Source organism: Malania oleifera, chromosome 4, assembly GCF_029873635.1.
Source record: "Malania oleifera isolate guangnan ecotype guangnan chromosome 4, ASM2987363v1, whole genome shotgun sequence".
NCBI classification, from domain to species: Eukaryota; Viridiplantae; Streptophyta; class Magnoliopsida; order Santalales; family Ximeniaceae; genus Malania; species Malania oleifera.
This window is the reverse complement of record NC_080420.1, coordinates 7,577,875-7,593,402: the sequence shown is the minus strand read 5'-3', so window position 1 is coordinate 7,593,402 and position 15,528 is coordinate 7,577,875. Positions and strand designations below refer to the sequence as shown.

The window sequence follows — 15,528 nt, the reverse complement described above, 5'->3', positions numbered from 1 at the left end:
CTTGTGATATAGATCTTGGTTGCCTTAGACCTGCACACACCTCTTCATCCAACTACAATGATGAAGGAAACATAACTACAATGATGAAGGAAACATACTCTTGGGATCTGGGATTCATGGACTACACCTCAACACTCACAATGAGACAAAAAATAAACAAGGTTAACAGCCGTGACAACTGGAACAGCCACGAACATGGTGAACAACTAAAACGACCATAAAGGAGTCACAAGCAAACTAGCATAACATTTCCACAGACCCGAGCAACTAACACAACCCTAATGGTATTAAACAACCATTAATGAAATGTCATGAATGAACAACTGAAAAGGTTGGATCTTTGAACAAAAGACATGAGCAACAACTTGATATTATGTAGTATGGAAGTATTTAAGGCATTTGGGATGAAATTGGAGCAAAAATAGGGCTCAACAGGCTCTCACGTGCTAGTGCATGGGGGCTCCTTTCGCAATGAAACTTCACAGCCGTATAGATTGGCAGGTTCTATGGCTATATAGGGGCTCAGTTTTGCGAAATTGAAGGGGTTCGTGAGATTCTAAAAGGGCAACAACATCCAGGATTTTTTCTGACAACTACTTTGATATCTTGTTGAAATATTGCAATGGTTGGTCTGTTCCTCTATTCATAATCTATGTCAAGTACATGACAATGACCATAGTACCCTTATGCTTACTAACTTTCCCCTCTCTACCCTCCGTCACTATATTCTCTCCAAGTCCGGTTCTTTTTTTGTCTCTCTCGTTTTGTCGTTACCCTTCACATCGCAATCATCATATCCAATTTATAAATGTAGCAACAGTTAATAAGAACTTTATTTTGTTAATAAGAAAATTGAACTCATAAAATTGCTAGTTCCTTTTTTTGATATTTCTAGTTAGGGAATGTGGAATTGTCTAGTTAGGGAATGTTAATTGTCTATGTTAAGAGAGAATATACTACTTAAAAGACCATTGGAGGACTGCAATGGTAGAGTACCCCATTCAATCAAGAAATTAAATGCACAATTAGGCAAAAATGCATAAGGATGGATATCTTAATCACCTTTTCCTTGTTATTGTGTGGAATGTCGATGGGTTTTGTTTTCCAGATGAATTAGTCTGCACTGCCTCAGTAATTGCGATAACTATTATGTTTTCAGTTTTTCTTTATGACTATCTATCCAAAGGAAAAGGGATGGTACTAAAGCACCCTTCCTAAAAATAATTTGAATGTAGATGAAGTTTTTCTTCTTGAGCTACGTTTTCCTGAAGACTTGTTGCAGTTAATATTAGATTTTTTTTCGACTATGCATGTGGTTGGACATTTACACCTGCTGCTTAGTTGCTTATCTTGCTATTAGATGTGTTACTAAAGCAGCATGTTGTAATCAATTAGCATCAATTTGGTGATTGAGCACTGAGAGCCACTTCACCTTTCTCTTCAGGATTGCTTGTCCTCTTTTAGGTTTTAATCTCTTTTTCTTCCCCTAATATATGTTTGTTATCTTAAAAAAGGCTATCTGAGTCGCTTAGCTATAATTTCTTATGTTATTCCTTCATCTAATTGTGTTGCATAACCTTGGTGCTTTTAATGTTTGCTTTTCTTTTGCATACGAAAAACAGAAAAAGCTTCTCTGTTTAACATGTGCTACATCTTTCCAGATTTTTGTTAGGCAGAAAAATCGTTGCTCATCTAAGGCTCCAGAAAATCCCATAAAGGTATATACCCTCTATTATATTAACTGGTTACTTTGACTTTGTGGATTGTGCTCATGCTTATTGTGTTCAAGGCCTGGAAGTTTATGCGGATCTTTGATTTTTTAAATAAGTATGAAATGGGACTATGGCAATCACTTACACAGACATGCCCGTCTGTTCTGACAGAATTGATTTTTTTTAATGTTCCACATTATCTTTTCATGCAAAGCTATAAAAGCAATGGGATTCTGAGAGGCATTCTGTATTTTTGTCTTCATGCTCCTCTCATATTCAGTGTACTAATTTCTTATTGTGTATGCTCCAGGATTTGTGTCTTGTGCCACAGTTGATACACCCACACTCCCTCTCTGTGATGGTTAATTTTTCAATTTTTATTTTTCACCCTCTTCCCATGATTAGCCAATATATGGGTCCTATTTTTGGCCCAATCAGAACTTTGCAAATTGCTGGGTTATAGCTAAATGGTGATTGCCTTGAATTTTTAGATTTTCCCCCAATTTAAGAAGTTATTAAAAGTTTAAACATATGAGAACATCCAAAATTTCTGAATTAAATGCTTACTTTCTGTCTTTTTATAAGAATTTTTTAATGCAAAAGACTTCACCTCAGATTCTGTTCAACTTGATGCCTTATCTGGATCTGGCTGGTGCATGAGAAATCAATAGTCCGAAGCTTTATCTTTGTTTCTGAATAATTAACAGAAATACCTGAATATGTCCTCTCTATTTAATTGAAATTTTTATTTTTTAAACAATAAAATAAAAAAATTATCATTATACAATTCTGCCCAATTTTAATGTCATAAGAGCAAGAATTTTAATGTCATAAGAGCAAGAGGTGTAGAAGTTTTAAGCTGTGAATTATTTTGTGGGTTAAATTCATTGAGATGAAACAAATGGGGATTCATGAAGAGTTCCTATTGTCTAGTAGGTGTGCCATGTGTGTGAGTTGAACTTTTATTTGTAATTGCAATTGGACAAGAGTATAATTTAGTGCAAATTCTTTGAAGATACTTACTATTTCATGCAGGCAGTTCGGAGGATGAAAACTTCTCCCTTGAGTGCAGAGGAGATAGCATTAATTCATAAGGTGACTTTCCTGGCAGTATTTTTTTTTTTGTATGAAAATTTATCATCCCATTTTGAGTTATCTCGTTTGATCATATCCTAATTGCTCCAGGGGATTAAAGTTTTTAAGCTTGACTGGATGTCTATATGGAAATTCATTGTACCTTATCGAGATCCATCCTTGCTACCTCGTCAGTGGCGAATTGCTCATGGAACTCAGAAGTCATACAAGAGTGATTCAGCTAAAAAGGAGAAGAGACGGCTATATGAGTCGAAGAGGAGAAGATGCAAGGCTGCTTTGTCTAGTTGGCAAACTGCTTCAGAAAAAGAGGTTTTTTTTTTTTTTTTTAAAGTTAAAATTTAACGCCTAGCTGTAACTTTGTTGGCTGGATGTTGCATCCTTGGAATTACCGCTGGTTTGATCCTCTCTTCCCCCACCCTTCCTCTTGGGACCACCAACCTAACAATAATAATATTTATACTAAATAATTTCTGCCCCTGGATCCTTCATATCCTTTGCTCCAACAAATCTAGACTACATATAAAAGCATGGATAGTTAGGAGTGTTTTACACTTTTTAATTGGACAAAATTTACTCTTCTTTACACATTATTTGTAATTTGAGTTTGACAAAAAATTTTGACAAAATGGAGTCCTAAATTGAAGGAGATCAATAGATTGAGTATGTTTCTCAAGTTCTATCTCATCTCTCCCTCTCCTTCAAATATATGCCGTACTCTCTTTTTGATCGTTAATTAAATATGGTCAAACCTCTTATTCTACCTCCATACTGAACCAAAATCAAACCCAATGCAAAGTGCCAAGTCTTCATATTACATCGCCAATACAAGATGCAAATATATATTCTTCATTGTTATCATTATCATCATCATCATAATAATAAATAATTGTGGGCATGCACTCTCTGTGTGTTTCACGAATTTTTCTAAAAGTTTATATTTATTTTGACAAAATGATTGTGGAAAAAATAAATAGGAGTTGAAGGGTTTTTAAATTTGATTAGAAGAGTAGTTATGGTTAATTATATTAATTATAAGGGCGTTTTAGGGTAGTTAGGGGTAGTTACACGGGTGTCTTAAGGCAATTATGAATAGTTATAGGTATAAATTTGACATTTATGAAAAATGACACATAGCTGAATTTCCTAGTATTAGAGATAGTAATAATAATAATAACTCAGTAAAAATTCTATGAAGCCCATCAAGACTTGATTTTGTGAATAATCTAATCTTGTTACCAAAAAAATAAAAGACATGGAGTTATTAAATTTGAATTTTTTGTATTTTGTCATTTGCATCATGTGATATGTGACTCCACATGCACTGTACTTGTCTTATGCTAAATATGATAGGGGCATTATAGGGGTACACAATTTATGGACTTCTGAATGGTAATTGTGTGCATGCTAAGCCTTACACCCAAGCCTAATTACGCATGAAAATCTATGAGCCCCTGTGGCTGTTAATGATCTGAGGCTTTTTTTCTTATATATATATATATGAAATTGGTTCAACTCATCCTTTTTTGCTTCCAAGTGTAGTTTTATGATATTTTGACCAGATATTTCCTGGAGGTAATTCACTTATTTTTTATAAACCAAAAGCAGAATTCAGCCCAACTCAGATCTTCAGATGCTGAATGTAACAGCTACAGCACTTCATAGCAGAAGCAAGCAATGAACCTAGCAATAACTAATCTAGCAATTTATGCCTGCAAAACTAGAAACAGAGACCCAAACAGAACTACCTGCAACCTAGAATAATCTGTCTATAACCGATATTCCGTTGATAACAGGGGATCATAACACAAGCTTCACAGATCTACAGCTCTTCAGGACGCAGAATCTGTCGCAGTGCTTCCGATCTTTTTTCCGTTGAAAATCCAGCCAGTTCATTTTGTGCATGTAGGACACTCTGGAAGCAGGAAAGAGGTCTGTAGCTATACAACAACAACAACAAAAACACATGCCTTAAGTTCCACTAGTTGGGGTTGGCGGCATTCTATAATAAGATTCACAAATTTTGTTCTTTAATTGCACAAACTAAGCTCCAACCTGTGCCAAACTTCCACAAAAGTGACATAGTGCTTGGTTTGACATGTGGCCCTTGTTCACGATTAAGCTCACTCTTGGCTTGTTGGCAAGGATTCCTTTTCATGGATGTTGATCTAATGCTGGCATGATTTTGTATGACTGCAGGACAATCAGGTTGAGAATGATGGCGGGGAAAATAACTGTGGAGGGGATAACATTGACAACGAAGATGAAGCTTATGTGCATGAAGCATTTTTGGCAGATTGGAGGCCAAGTACCTCCTGTATTGTTTCCTCTGAGTCTCCTTTCTCAAATCTTCAAGATAAAACTCAATTGAGTGGTTTATTGTCAAAAGAGGATACTCATCTTGGGGAACAAACAAATAATAATTGTTCTGAAGAATCTCAACCTCAAAATGGTTATGCGCAGAAGTTTTTAAATGGTATGAACTCCCATCATCTGCATGCTGCATCTCCTTTAACTCATGTTACACATTGTGCTTCCTACACGATGGAGCAAAATAGTTCAGTTTCTGATTTAACTCCAAGATCCTCCAAATCTCAATTTTGTTTGCGGCCTTATATCGAGTTGTGAACTAATCGTGCATCACCCTAGTGCAACTTAGCGCAGGCTTGCGCCGGTAGATCTTCGCAACCATCTGTCTCGATCATCTCTCACCTCTCTCACTCAGCTTTAAAAAACTCCCAGAGTGGAGCAACTACTAAGACTTCTGCTTCTGGTGGTAATAGTGGTGGTGGAATGGAAAGTGTAGTTCCTAAATTTTCTCATGCCACAGAGTCTGGAAACAGCCATTCAATAAAAGCTAGACAGACTGCAATTAATGTCCCAAAACATGATATTGCAAATCATCTGCAAGGATATAAATGTGCAAGAGAACAAAGAGGCTCGTACTCAGATCTTCAGATGCATCCTCTACTGTTCCAGGCTCCTGAAAATGGATGTTTGCCATATTACCCATTAAACTGCTGTACTGGTGTACCTGCTTCATTCAATTTCACCTCAGGAAATCAGCCTTTATTGAATCTGAGCCTCTCTCATATTTCTCGCCGAGCAAATCCTGCTGTTAATTACTTAAATAAATCTTTGAAGTCGAAGAGGTCTGGTTCGGCATTGGGCGGTATTGACTTCCATCCCTTGCTGCAAAGAACAAATGATATAAATGGTACCTCAGTATCTGGAGTACCTTCTGCCCAGCTTTCTGTCAACTTGGAATCATTTAGAGGTGAAGCTGCTGAAATGGGGAATCCTTCAGACACTGTTCCATCTATGCTACAGACTAACAGTGACCAGCTGGCTGCAAGTGATAAACTATTTAACCCTCTTGAAAAGGAAAATGAGCTGGATTTGGAGATTCATTTAAGCTCTACGTCATCTAGAAAAGAGACAGCCGTGGGAAATGTAAGTGTGATTGATTACAATCTAGAAAGATCAATAGTAAGTGTTCCCAATTCTAGGACTACAATGGAAACAGGAAACTGTAGTAGCCCATGTGATCAGAATGGTGAAAATTGTCCTGCAGCTTCAATGCCAAACAGAACTGATGCTGAGCATGTTTCTGGTGCTTATGGGACATCTATGCCAAGCAATGACATTAGTGAGTACTGCATTGATAATATAAATGACCAGTCTCTTCCGGAAATAGTGATGGAACAGGAGGAATTAAGTGATTCTGATGATGAAGTTGGAGAAAATGTAGAGTTTGAGTGTGAGGAGATGGCTGACTCAGAAGGAGCGGAGGGATCTGACTCTGAACAGATGGCCAACATACAAAATAAGGTTTATCTTCTGTTTCCTTTGCCAAACTCAAAATCTTAATTTCTTCTGAATTGTGTGTGACATGTTTATTCTTTCATAAAGCAAATACGTGGATGCTTCCTATTCTATCTATGATTGCTTGATTATGTTGTTCCTCATTCTGTGGCATTTGGGAGCTAAGTCTTGACTTTTACTACATAAATTCCCTTTAATGGTTCCGTTCAATTGTTCTATGCCTTGCAATTAGTCTCTATATATTTACTTGGTGCACAGTTTTGGTTGTTTTTTTTTTTTTTCCCCTCCTTTGATAAGTAAGCATGTAATAAAAGGTCTCCGAGGGGGAGACACTCAATTACAGAGATATTACATTTATTAGAATTCAAGTGTATATCATACAATGAGCTGCACAGAAGAATCATCAGGGCTATCACAAAAAGAGTCCTTCATCCAAAAACATATGACCGAGATCCATTTACTCTTTATATTCTCCGGTGAAGTCTGTACTCCTTCAAAAGCTCTTGAATTTGTCTCCAAACCAGCTGAAAAGTACTGAAGGAATAATGTCTCGAAGACAAAATCCTTTTCTTTTGGACCATAGTTTGTTAGAATCTTACAATTTGCGATTCAATCCATACGATTCTATCACTTCTACTCCAAATTAATTTAAATCTTACTAGTGAACCTAAAAACAATTGAATCTAATTTATGGTGATTTTTTATTACAAAAAAAAATTAGAAGAATCAATTAATTTTTTTGTACAAATAAATAGCAAATAATTTATCATAATGGCCCACACAATTTAAGATACAGATTTATTGGACTCATTTCCTGTGTATCTATAATGACCCACACAATTTAAGATACACATTTATTGGTCTCGTTTCCCATGCATAGCACAAGTCTCTGCTAACGGAATAAAATCACAATAATAAAGCCTGCTAATCCCGCTGGAAAGAAAAGTTGTTGCTTTTGAAAAGAATATTATTTTTTTTATAACAAAAGAATGGGTTTATTTGATAAGAGGAGAATTTACAAAAAAGGAGAAAAAGATTTCTGAAAAAATCCAGAAAAAACAAACTGATAAAACAAAACAGGAAAAAAAAGAGAAGAAATTCAGACCAGAAGATCCCTCGAAAAATTTACTCCCTTAAAGCAACTGAACCCAGCACACCATAAAGAAGCCAGGTAATGAATCTTCTCCCAAACCAGCTGCCAATTCTATTTACTCCCTGGAAAAAATGTATGCGTTACGCACCAACCATAATCCCCACAACACTGCAAAAATATCACATTTCCATAGTGTCATCCTTTCCTTCCTACTACCAAACCCCTCAAAAGAAATAGACAATAACTCCTGCACTGATATCAGACAGACCCAAGATTGTCCCATGGCACCAAATAAATTATTCCAAATTCTTCAAGCATAGTCACAGTTTAAAAATAAATGTGGTGCCGCTTCAGAATTCATATAGCATATCACGCATACATCTGGAGATAACGCCTGCAAAGGTCTCCTAATCTGCAACAGGTTACTAGTGTTGATTTTATGAAGCACAATCATCCATATGAAGGGTTAATTTTGTTGGGAGCTTTTGCCTTCCAAATAGATGAATATAGGGGAAAACAAGAATCAGAAAGGGTCATGAACTCAGAAAAAGATTTGCATGAGTATACCGCCATGTGATCCAAAGCCCAAGACCAAGTATCACTAGCTGAAGAAAGATGACAGTTGTTCAATAATGATAACAAGGATGAGAGTTCCAAGAGTTCTCTATCGTTAAAAGGTCTTCTGAAATGAAATCCAAGAAAACAAAGGCTACCTGAATCAACCACAGAAAGAAATCATACTATCTTGCCCTGAGTTCAAATGAAAGAGACATGGAAAAGATGTGACTAGAATATCATTCCCCAACCACAGGTCTTTCTAAAAATCAAATTTGTAAACCTATCCCCACCGCAAATTTAATGTGAGGCGTAAACAAGGGATAAATTTGAGAAATAGATCTCCAAGGGCTTTCCTACATCTCAAACTACCATTTGTACCCCACCCATTCTCACCCATCCTTTATTTGCTTCTAATCACACTAGACCAAAGGGAATGATTTTCTAAGGGAAAACGCCATAAACAATTAGCTGAAAGGGCAATATTTTTGGACTCCAAATTTCCAAGACCCAGCCTTCCCCTCCAATTTAGACCTACAAATCTCGTCCCAACTTACTAAATGATCCCCAAAACCCTAACCTCAGACCACAAGAAATTCCTCATAATTTTCTTGATCTTCTTAGCAATTCTGCTGGCATTCTAAAAACAAACAAATAATATAATGGGATACTAGGTAAGCAGGCCTGGATGAGAGATTCTACTCCCTAACGAAAAAAGAGCCCCCTTCCTCCCGTCAAGCCTCTTAGCAACTCTCTTTACTACCAGGTTCCAAAAATCCGTACATCTTAGGTTGCCTCCCAGCAGGACTCCTAGATAAGTCAGAGGCCACCCTAATATACCACACCCCACAACAGAAGTTCTCTCCCTAACTCAATCAATAACGCATTAATATTCACTAATCCACTTTTTCCCATACTTAAACCCTTGAAATTCTCTCTAAAACTTGAGGATTTCTAGAACACAATTAAAAGAAGAGTTGTGATCTTCTAAAAAGAAAATGGTATCATCTGCAAACAGAAGATGAGGGACCACAACTCCCTCTCTCTCCACTTCCGACCCTCTCACCATCCCCCTATCCACAACCCTATCCACCATTCTACTCAACGCATCGACTACTAAGATGACCAAAAAAGGGGAAAGAGGATCCCCTTGTCTAATGCCTCTCAAAGCCCTAAACTAGGACTTAGGTCTCCCATTCACTACTACCAAGAACCACACATTAGACAAACAACTTCCTATCCACCTGCGCCAATGCTCATCAAAAATTTTCTCACAAATTTTATCTAGAAAACGACGGATAATTCTGTCATTGGTCTTCTGAAAATCCAATTTAAAAATAAATCCCCTCTTCTTCCTCCTATGAATCTCCTGCACTATAGCCACCAAAATAGCATCCTCAATTCCCCCCCTCCCCCCCCCCCCCCCCCCCCCAAACAACAACAAAGGCACTCTGAGCTATAGATTAGTCCTATCCAGCACCTCAATCAACCTATTAGCTAGAGGGCTAGAATTTTGGTAATGATCTTATAAACACTAGAGAGTAGACTAATTGGTCCTCCCAATGAATAAGAAACAAGATCCTATCCAATCTGCTGGGCACAGCCCTAGCACCCTGCCCCCCCTCCTCCCCACCCCACCAAAATGCACACAAAACATAGACCACATGTAGGTAGCATTGCTCAAAGGCAAATCTCTAAGACCACACTCACTGATCAACAAATCAATATGCTGCATTCTAACACTAACCCCCCCCCCCCCAAAACTCTCTTCTTCTCCCCTAAAAATCTCACCATGTTAAAATCCCCGCCGATCAATCATCTCCAGTTTAGTTTCCTGATTCAACACAATGTCTTGGGAGTGCCTAGACAACACTTCCTTTATAAGACTCCTTTTCCTAACTCCCCCTAGACCTCTTCCATTCCAGCTGATAATCTTCATATTTAACACACTTGCCACCACTCCCAAGTCCCTTACCACCCTCATAATTAATAGAAGAAACCAGATTTTTTTTATTATTTCTGAACTTACGTAAAGCACATTATTAATGTCCAGCTTCTTGCCTGTTTCACCTTTGTCGCCCATATAATGTATTTTTTCTTCAACTCAGTGAAGGAAGTTTACCACCCGGAATTTTCAGTGATTCAGAATGTCGAAGAGTCTACCCGAATCAGGCTTAATTCTTTCCTGTCAATCTAACAGTGGAAAACTCAACCATCTCTGGACCCCAAGCCTCGAATTTGACTAAAATCTGCAAAAGGAGGAGAAGGGGGCTCTGGTGTGCAGCGAGAAAGATACAGGATTAGACAGACTCTAGGGCTGCGATTATTGCTCCTGTACGATCCTGAATAGCTAAGGAGAACTTGCCAAATGGAGATGCGGGTGACTAGAGAGTTAGTTTTATGTATTATGGTTTGGATCTTGGTTATGGTTTTTTGGATGATGAAGAATAGGTTCTGCGAGAGTTGTGATCTATCTGTGAGTCAGGGAAGAAGTTTAGATTTATGTATTATGGTCTGGATCTTGGTTATGGTTTTTTGGATGATGAGGAATAGGTTCTGTGAGAGTTGCAACCTATCTGTGAGTCAGGGAAGAAGTTTCAATCAAGGCTAGGTTGGTTTTGAAATGTTTAAGATTCGCAGAACTTGCAGATAGCTAGGGCTAGGGACCAGGCTTCCTGTGGGGGGGGGGGGGGGGGAGGCAGGTTTGCTCGCCACAGGCCCCATCCTTGTTGCTCTCAAAATATGTTTGTCATCACGATGATCGAACAGCTCTCGAGTCGCTCGCAGCTGCATAGATGGGAGTAGTTCCTGAAAAGAATATCATATTCTTATTATTTTCAACCAATCAGCCGTATGAGCCCAAAGAGAACGCATAAATCTGATCCTATCCCGTAGTGTCACGGTCCCACATCGGATGTGTATTGGGGAGATCTTGGATTTATAATGAGAGTTTGGGCTCCAACTATGCGAGGTGCTTTCTATAGGACAGACTCGTGAGACCAGTGGGCAAAGTAGACAATACCTCACCAGAGTTAGGCCTAGGGCTGTTACATTTGGTATCAGAGCCACCTTGGGGGTACTATCATGTGAGTGGATCCTACATAGAGGTGTTAGCCACTCTGATAAGGATGTTAGAGATCGGACAGGAGAGCCTATCATAGTCTCACATCAGATTTGTACTAGGGAGATCAATCTAATGAGGACGTTAGAGATTGGACAGGAGAGCCTATCTCAGTCCCACATTGAATGTGTACTAGGGAGATCTTGAGCTTATAAGGAGGGTTTGGGTTCCAACTATGCGAGGCGCCTTTTGTAGGACAAACCTGTGAGGTCATTGGGTCAAAGTGAACAATACCTCACCCGGAGTTGGGCCCAGGAACATTACACACAGCAATGACAAAGACATCTACTTTGACTTTCAGTTTCATTACTTTCCAGCCATAAGCCCTAAAAAACAGCAAAAAATTGTGTATCTCCACAATTTGATTACATATTTATTCCTTCCAAAGCATCTAAAAGAAACTGACACGAAGTCTTCCACCAATTCCAGGCAAATTCAGTTCTCATCAAACAATAGATATGCATATGAAAATCCAGGATCTCCTTTTTAACCAAAGACCAACCTTTATAATACATTCAACAGGAACTCCAAGTTAAGGTGATCGTATGCTTTGTTGATGTCAGGGAGACTGAGGTAGGTGTTGGTGGAAATAGTATATAGGGCTCTATTCATATTGAACACCCTTACCAACCAACCTCTGCATTTTATTTCTGCTTGGAATGATCCCATCACCTGTATAGCTTCGTACCTGTGCTGATGCCATCCTCTGCAAGCTATCTTCAATGTTCTTCAACTCAACAGTGGCTCTCCTATTATCTAAAGAATGCCTCCCAATTGTAGTGCCAATACTTGACCATTCCAGCCCCTTGAGCAACATCTCTGAAGGATCCCATCACTAAAATCTATTGAAGGGTTTTCCACAACTTCAATTTCTGAGTTCTTGCTGAGAAGGTTCTTCTTTCACCTGCTGCCTCTCTTCATAATTTCATGAAAATCTTCATCCATGCATTCCTATGCTTCTGGGACCTGTAGGCTAAGACATCTCTCTTCTTTCCTGAATAAGAGAGCCAAGAAAGATCATCTGTGATTTGCGAGCACCTGAAGGGACAGAGATTATCCGTTTTCATTGAAAGTTCTCTGTAACAACCTGTGAGGATCATCCTTTGCGCTGAAATCTGCTACTCAGATTGCTTGATCCCTTGTTAACCTTGGCTTCTTCTCCCGCTTCGTCTTTTTGTAGACCTGATTTCATCATCATTCCTGTCATTCCTGTCCATTCAGATCTCAATGGTGTTGGACTCAAGTTGCAGAAATTTCCTCATGCTAGAAGCTGCTAGTCCTGCCTTGTGGTATTATGCTTTTATGTTGTAAAAACTAAGCCTTTAGACAAACGAAGTGGGATTAGCTACATGGATCCCCTTTTACCATTTCACATTATCTGGAGCAAATATCTGCTGAAAGTTGGAGTGCCATCAAATCCTTGCTCACTATCTCTCAAGTTATTTTAGGTCTACCACTTAACCCTTACATCTGTGAACATTAATTAGCTCATTCATTATTGTTGGCCTATTTTGTAGTTGCCTCAACCATCTTATCCACCTTTCCCTTATCTTCTACGGCTGTATGCCGAACTTACCGCAAATGTGTTCATTTGTTAATTTATTTCTTAAGAGGTATGTCACTCATCCACCATGGCATTCTCATTTCAACAACTACTTTTACTTTTTGAATATAATGCTTCTCTTTTGCCAACATTTGACCCATATGGCATAGCTAGTCTTAATGCTGTTCAATAGAACTTTTGTTTTAATTTACAGCATTTTATGATTACACAACATCCCCCAAGCACTTCTCCATTTTAAGCCAACATGCTTTAAATCTGTATTACATATTCTGTTTCTCCTCCAACTTGCATAATAAATTGATAAATTGAAGCTGTTGTTCTCTACTAGTGCTAAGAATTCTTGACCATCAAGTTTAATATTTTCTCCAATATTCATCCTAAAATGAGTAAAATTGCATTTCATGTATTCTTTCTTATTCTAACTTCCTTAAAACCTCTAGATTCTAAAGCTTCTCTTGGTAACTCCAACTTAGATTTTACTCCACCGCAAGCTTTGTACACGTATCATCGAACCAAATTTGGGTATCCGTAATAAGTTCATCCATCGCTAAGCAAAAAGATGAGGACTCAAAACAGGCCCTTAAAAAAATATACATACATACATACATATTTGTGTCTATGTATGTGTGTGTGTGCGCGCGCGCGCGCGCGTATATATATACACTGAGAATTGTATTGGAAGAGAAGAGAATATGCATAAAAATAAATAACTAAATAAAACAAGGAGAACTAGAACTCCTCCCTTGACAAAAACAAAACCAGCTACAAGATCATAAGAATAAAAATAATAAAAATAGGTCATTGAAACAGAACCAATCCTAAACATGAAGAAAGAAACCACTTGCCAGCACCTGCAGTGACACATGCAAGATAAACCACACTACACTCCAAAGCAAATTGTTTGTAGTTTGTGCTTTTTTTTTTGGTTCTAGAATTTGCTACTTGTAGCTTGAACATTTGGGTAGATATAAAGAAGATTATAAGGTATCCTCCTAGGGAAAACAAATGAAAAGGAGAAAAGCAAGGAGCAAAACAATTAAAAAGAAACAATGAAAATGATCAGCCTAGCTAAAGCCATACAATCTCTCTGAGAACCTGAGAAGCAAATTCTGTGCATTTGTATGCGTTGGCCCACAGATACGCTAGGAGAACAAATCTGTCCCAAAGCAATTCTAATGACAGAGCTACTGGTAATAGATTTCATTAGACTGCTGTTAATCAAGAAGCAAATTTTGTTAAAGCGTTTGGATGCATTGGTCCACACACATGGATCCCTCTTATGATCAAATGCCTTAAAACACAGCATAGGCTGATGTTATATATTTTAAAAAATAAAAAATCCATGGATTTCACATAACCAGATTCTACTAGGATGCCTGTGCCTTCTAATACTGCTAAGCAGTAAAATGAAATCAATAAAATCTCCAAGGAGCTCAAACATACCGAACAGTCATGAAAGGAACAAAACAACTTTTCCATTAGCTTTTTTTGTGCTATATTTTGTTTTGTTCACATGGATTATAGTCCCTCTCCATATAGTAAAAAGTGGCAATCTTATTTTAGTGGGTCTGCTACAACTCTCCCTCTCCCTCTCCCTCTCCCTATCTCCATGCGTCTGTGGAGACGTAATACGAGAGCTAAATTTGCCCAAACTACACACTTATAATTATTTTATTACCTTTTTGTTTTGTTGATTGTTATTAGGAGGCCTCGAATGTTGCAGTGGAAAAAGTTGTGGCAGACGCAGATGTTGATGATCAACAAGCTGAACCCATTATTCGTGGAAATCATGAAAACAATGATTCTCTGCCCCTAGATTGCGGTATGAGTAAGTTGGGTTTGATTGACCAAGCAAAAGATTTAGGTAGTTATTCGTGGTTAAATTTAAAGACGATTTGCCCCTGATTGACCTGCAGTGGACGAGTCCAAGCATGTAGAGAGTAGAAACGGGAAGTCTCTGGCAGGCAAGAATGCAGCATCATCTCGCCCCAAGAGATCTTGCAGGAAGATAACCCGGAGTGCACAAAATGTCTCGAGGCAGCAGCATCCTGTGTACACCCCGAAACACCTTGCACCGGCTTCTCTTTCTACGACCCCATTGAGAAAACCTAGGAAGTGTGCACGTAGAACCGAGGCAATTTTGTCTTAGTAATGGTGAGATTGGTTGAGTGCAGCTCTGATCCTGTAGCAGATTCAAGTAGTCAAATGCAAAGATGGCTCAAAGTTTGGGTCGTGAAAGAGGTACGAAAATGGTTCCCTGTTTTATAGGTGGTCTTCTTCTTCTCCTCAGGTTCCCCTACCTCCCTTCTTTCCAATCCTTGTGTTTGTCAGCGTAGAAGCCCTGCAGTGCTGGTAAGAGCTGCAGGGTGGTCATATATAAATCTACTTAAGCTGCCTCCTTATTTTTCTTCTCTGTAAATATGGTTTAGGGTTCATGTTAATATATTGTCAAGTCCATCACCCATGCTGGATCACCTGGGGTGAGGTGAGTCGTCGCTCAACCACAGGCTGGTAACTTGTAATTTGTTGATTGAAAGTATTAGAGAACGTAAATATCCGGGCTGCA

The 15,528-nt window shown here is 38.4% G+C and overlaps 2 protein-coding genes across 5 annotated transcripts in view; both read left to right on the top strand.

Moving 5' to 3' along the window:
* LOC131152795 (uncharacterized) overlaps positions 1 to 6,742 on the top strand; it is a 23,350-nt gene extending 16,608 nt beyond the window's left edge. For all 4 annotated transcript variants that reach the window (XM_058104659.1, XM_058104661.1, XM_058104660.1 and 1 more), the window contains exons 6-9: positions 1,662 to 1,718; positions 2,748 to 2,807; positions 2,898 to 3,116; positions 5,004 to 6,742. In XM_058104659.1, coding sequence (XP_057960642.1) covers positions 1,662 to 1,718; positions 2,748 to 2,807; positions 2,898 to 3,116; positions 5,004 to 5,432 — 765 coding nt within the window. In that variant the 3' untranslated portion in view covers positions 5,433 to 6,742. The remainder of the gene's footprint in view (positions 1 to 1,661; positions 1,719 to 2,747; positions 2,808 to 2,897; positions 3,117 to 5,003) is intronic.
* On the top strand, positions 5,598 to 15,528 carry LOC131152797 (uncharacterized). The gene is made up of 3 exons (XM_058104663.1): positions 5,598 to 6,635; positions 14,667 to 14,784; positions 14,879 to 15,528. Exons 1-3 carry the CDS (start codon positions 5,598 to 5,600, stop codon positions 15,109 to 15,111), a joined length of 1,389 nt encoding a protein of 462 aa, XP_057960646.1. The 3' UTR covers positions 15,112 to 15,528.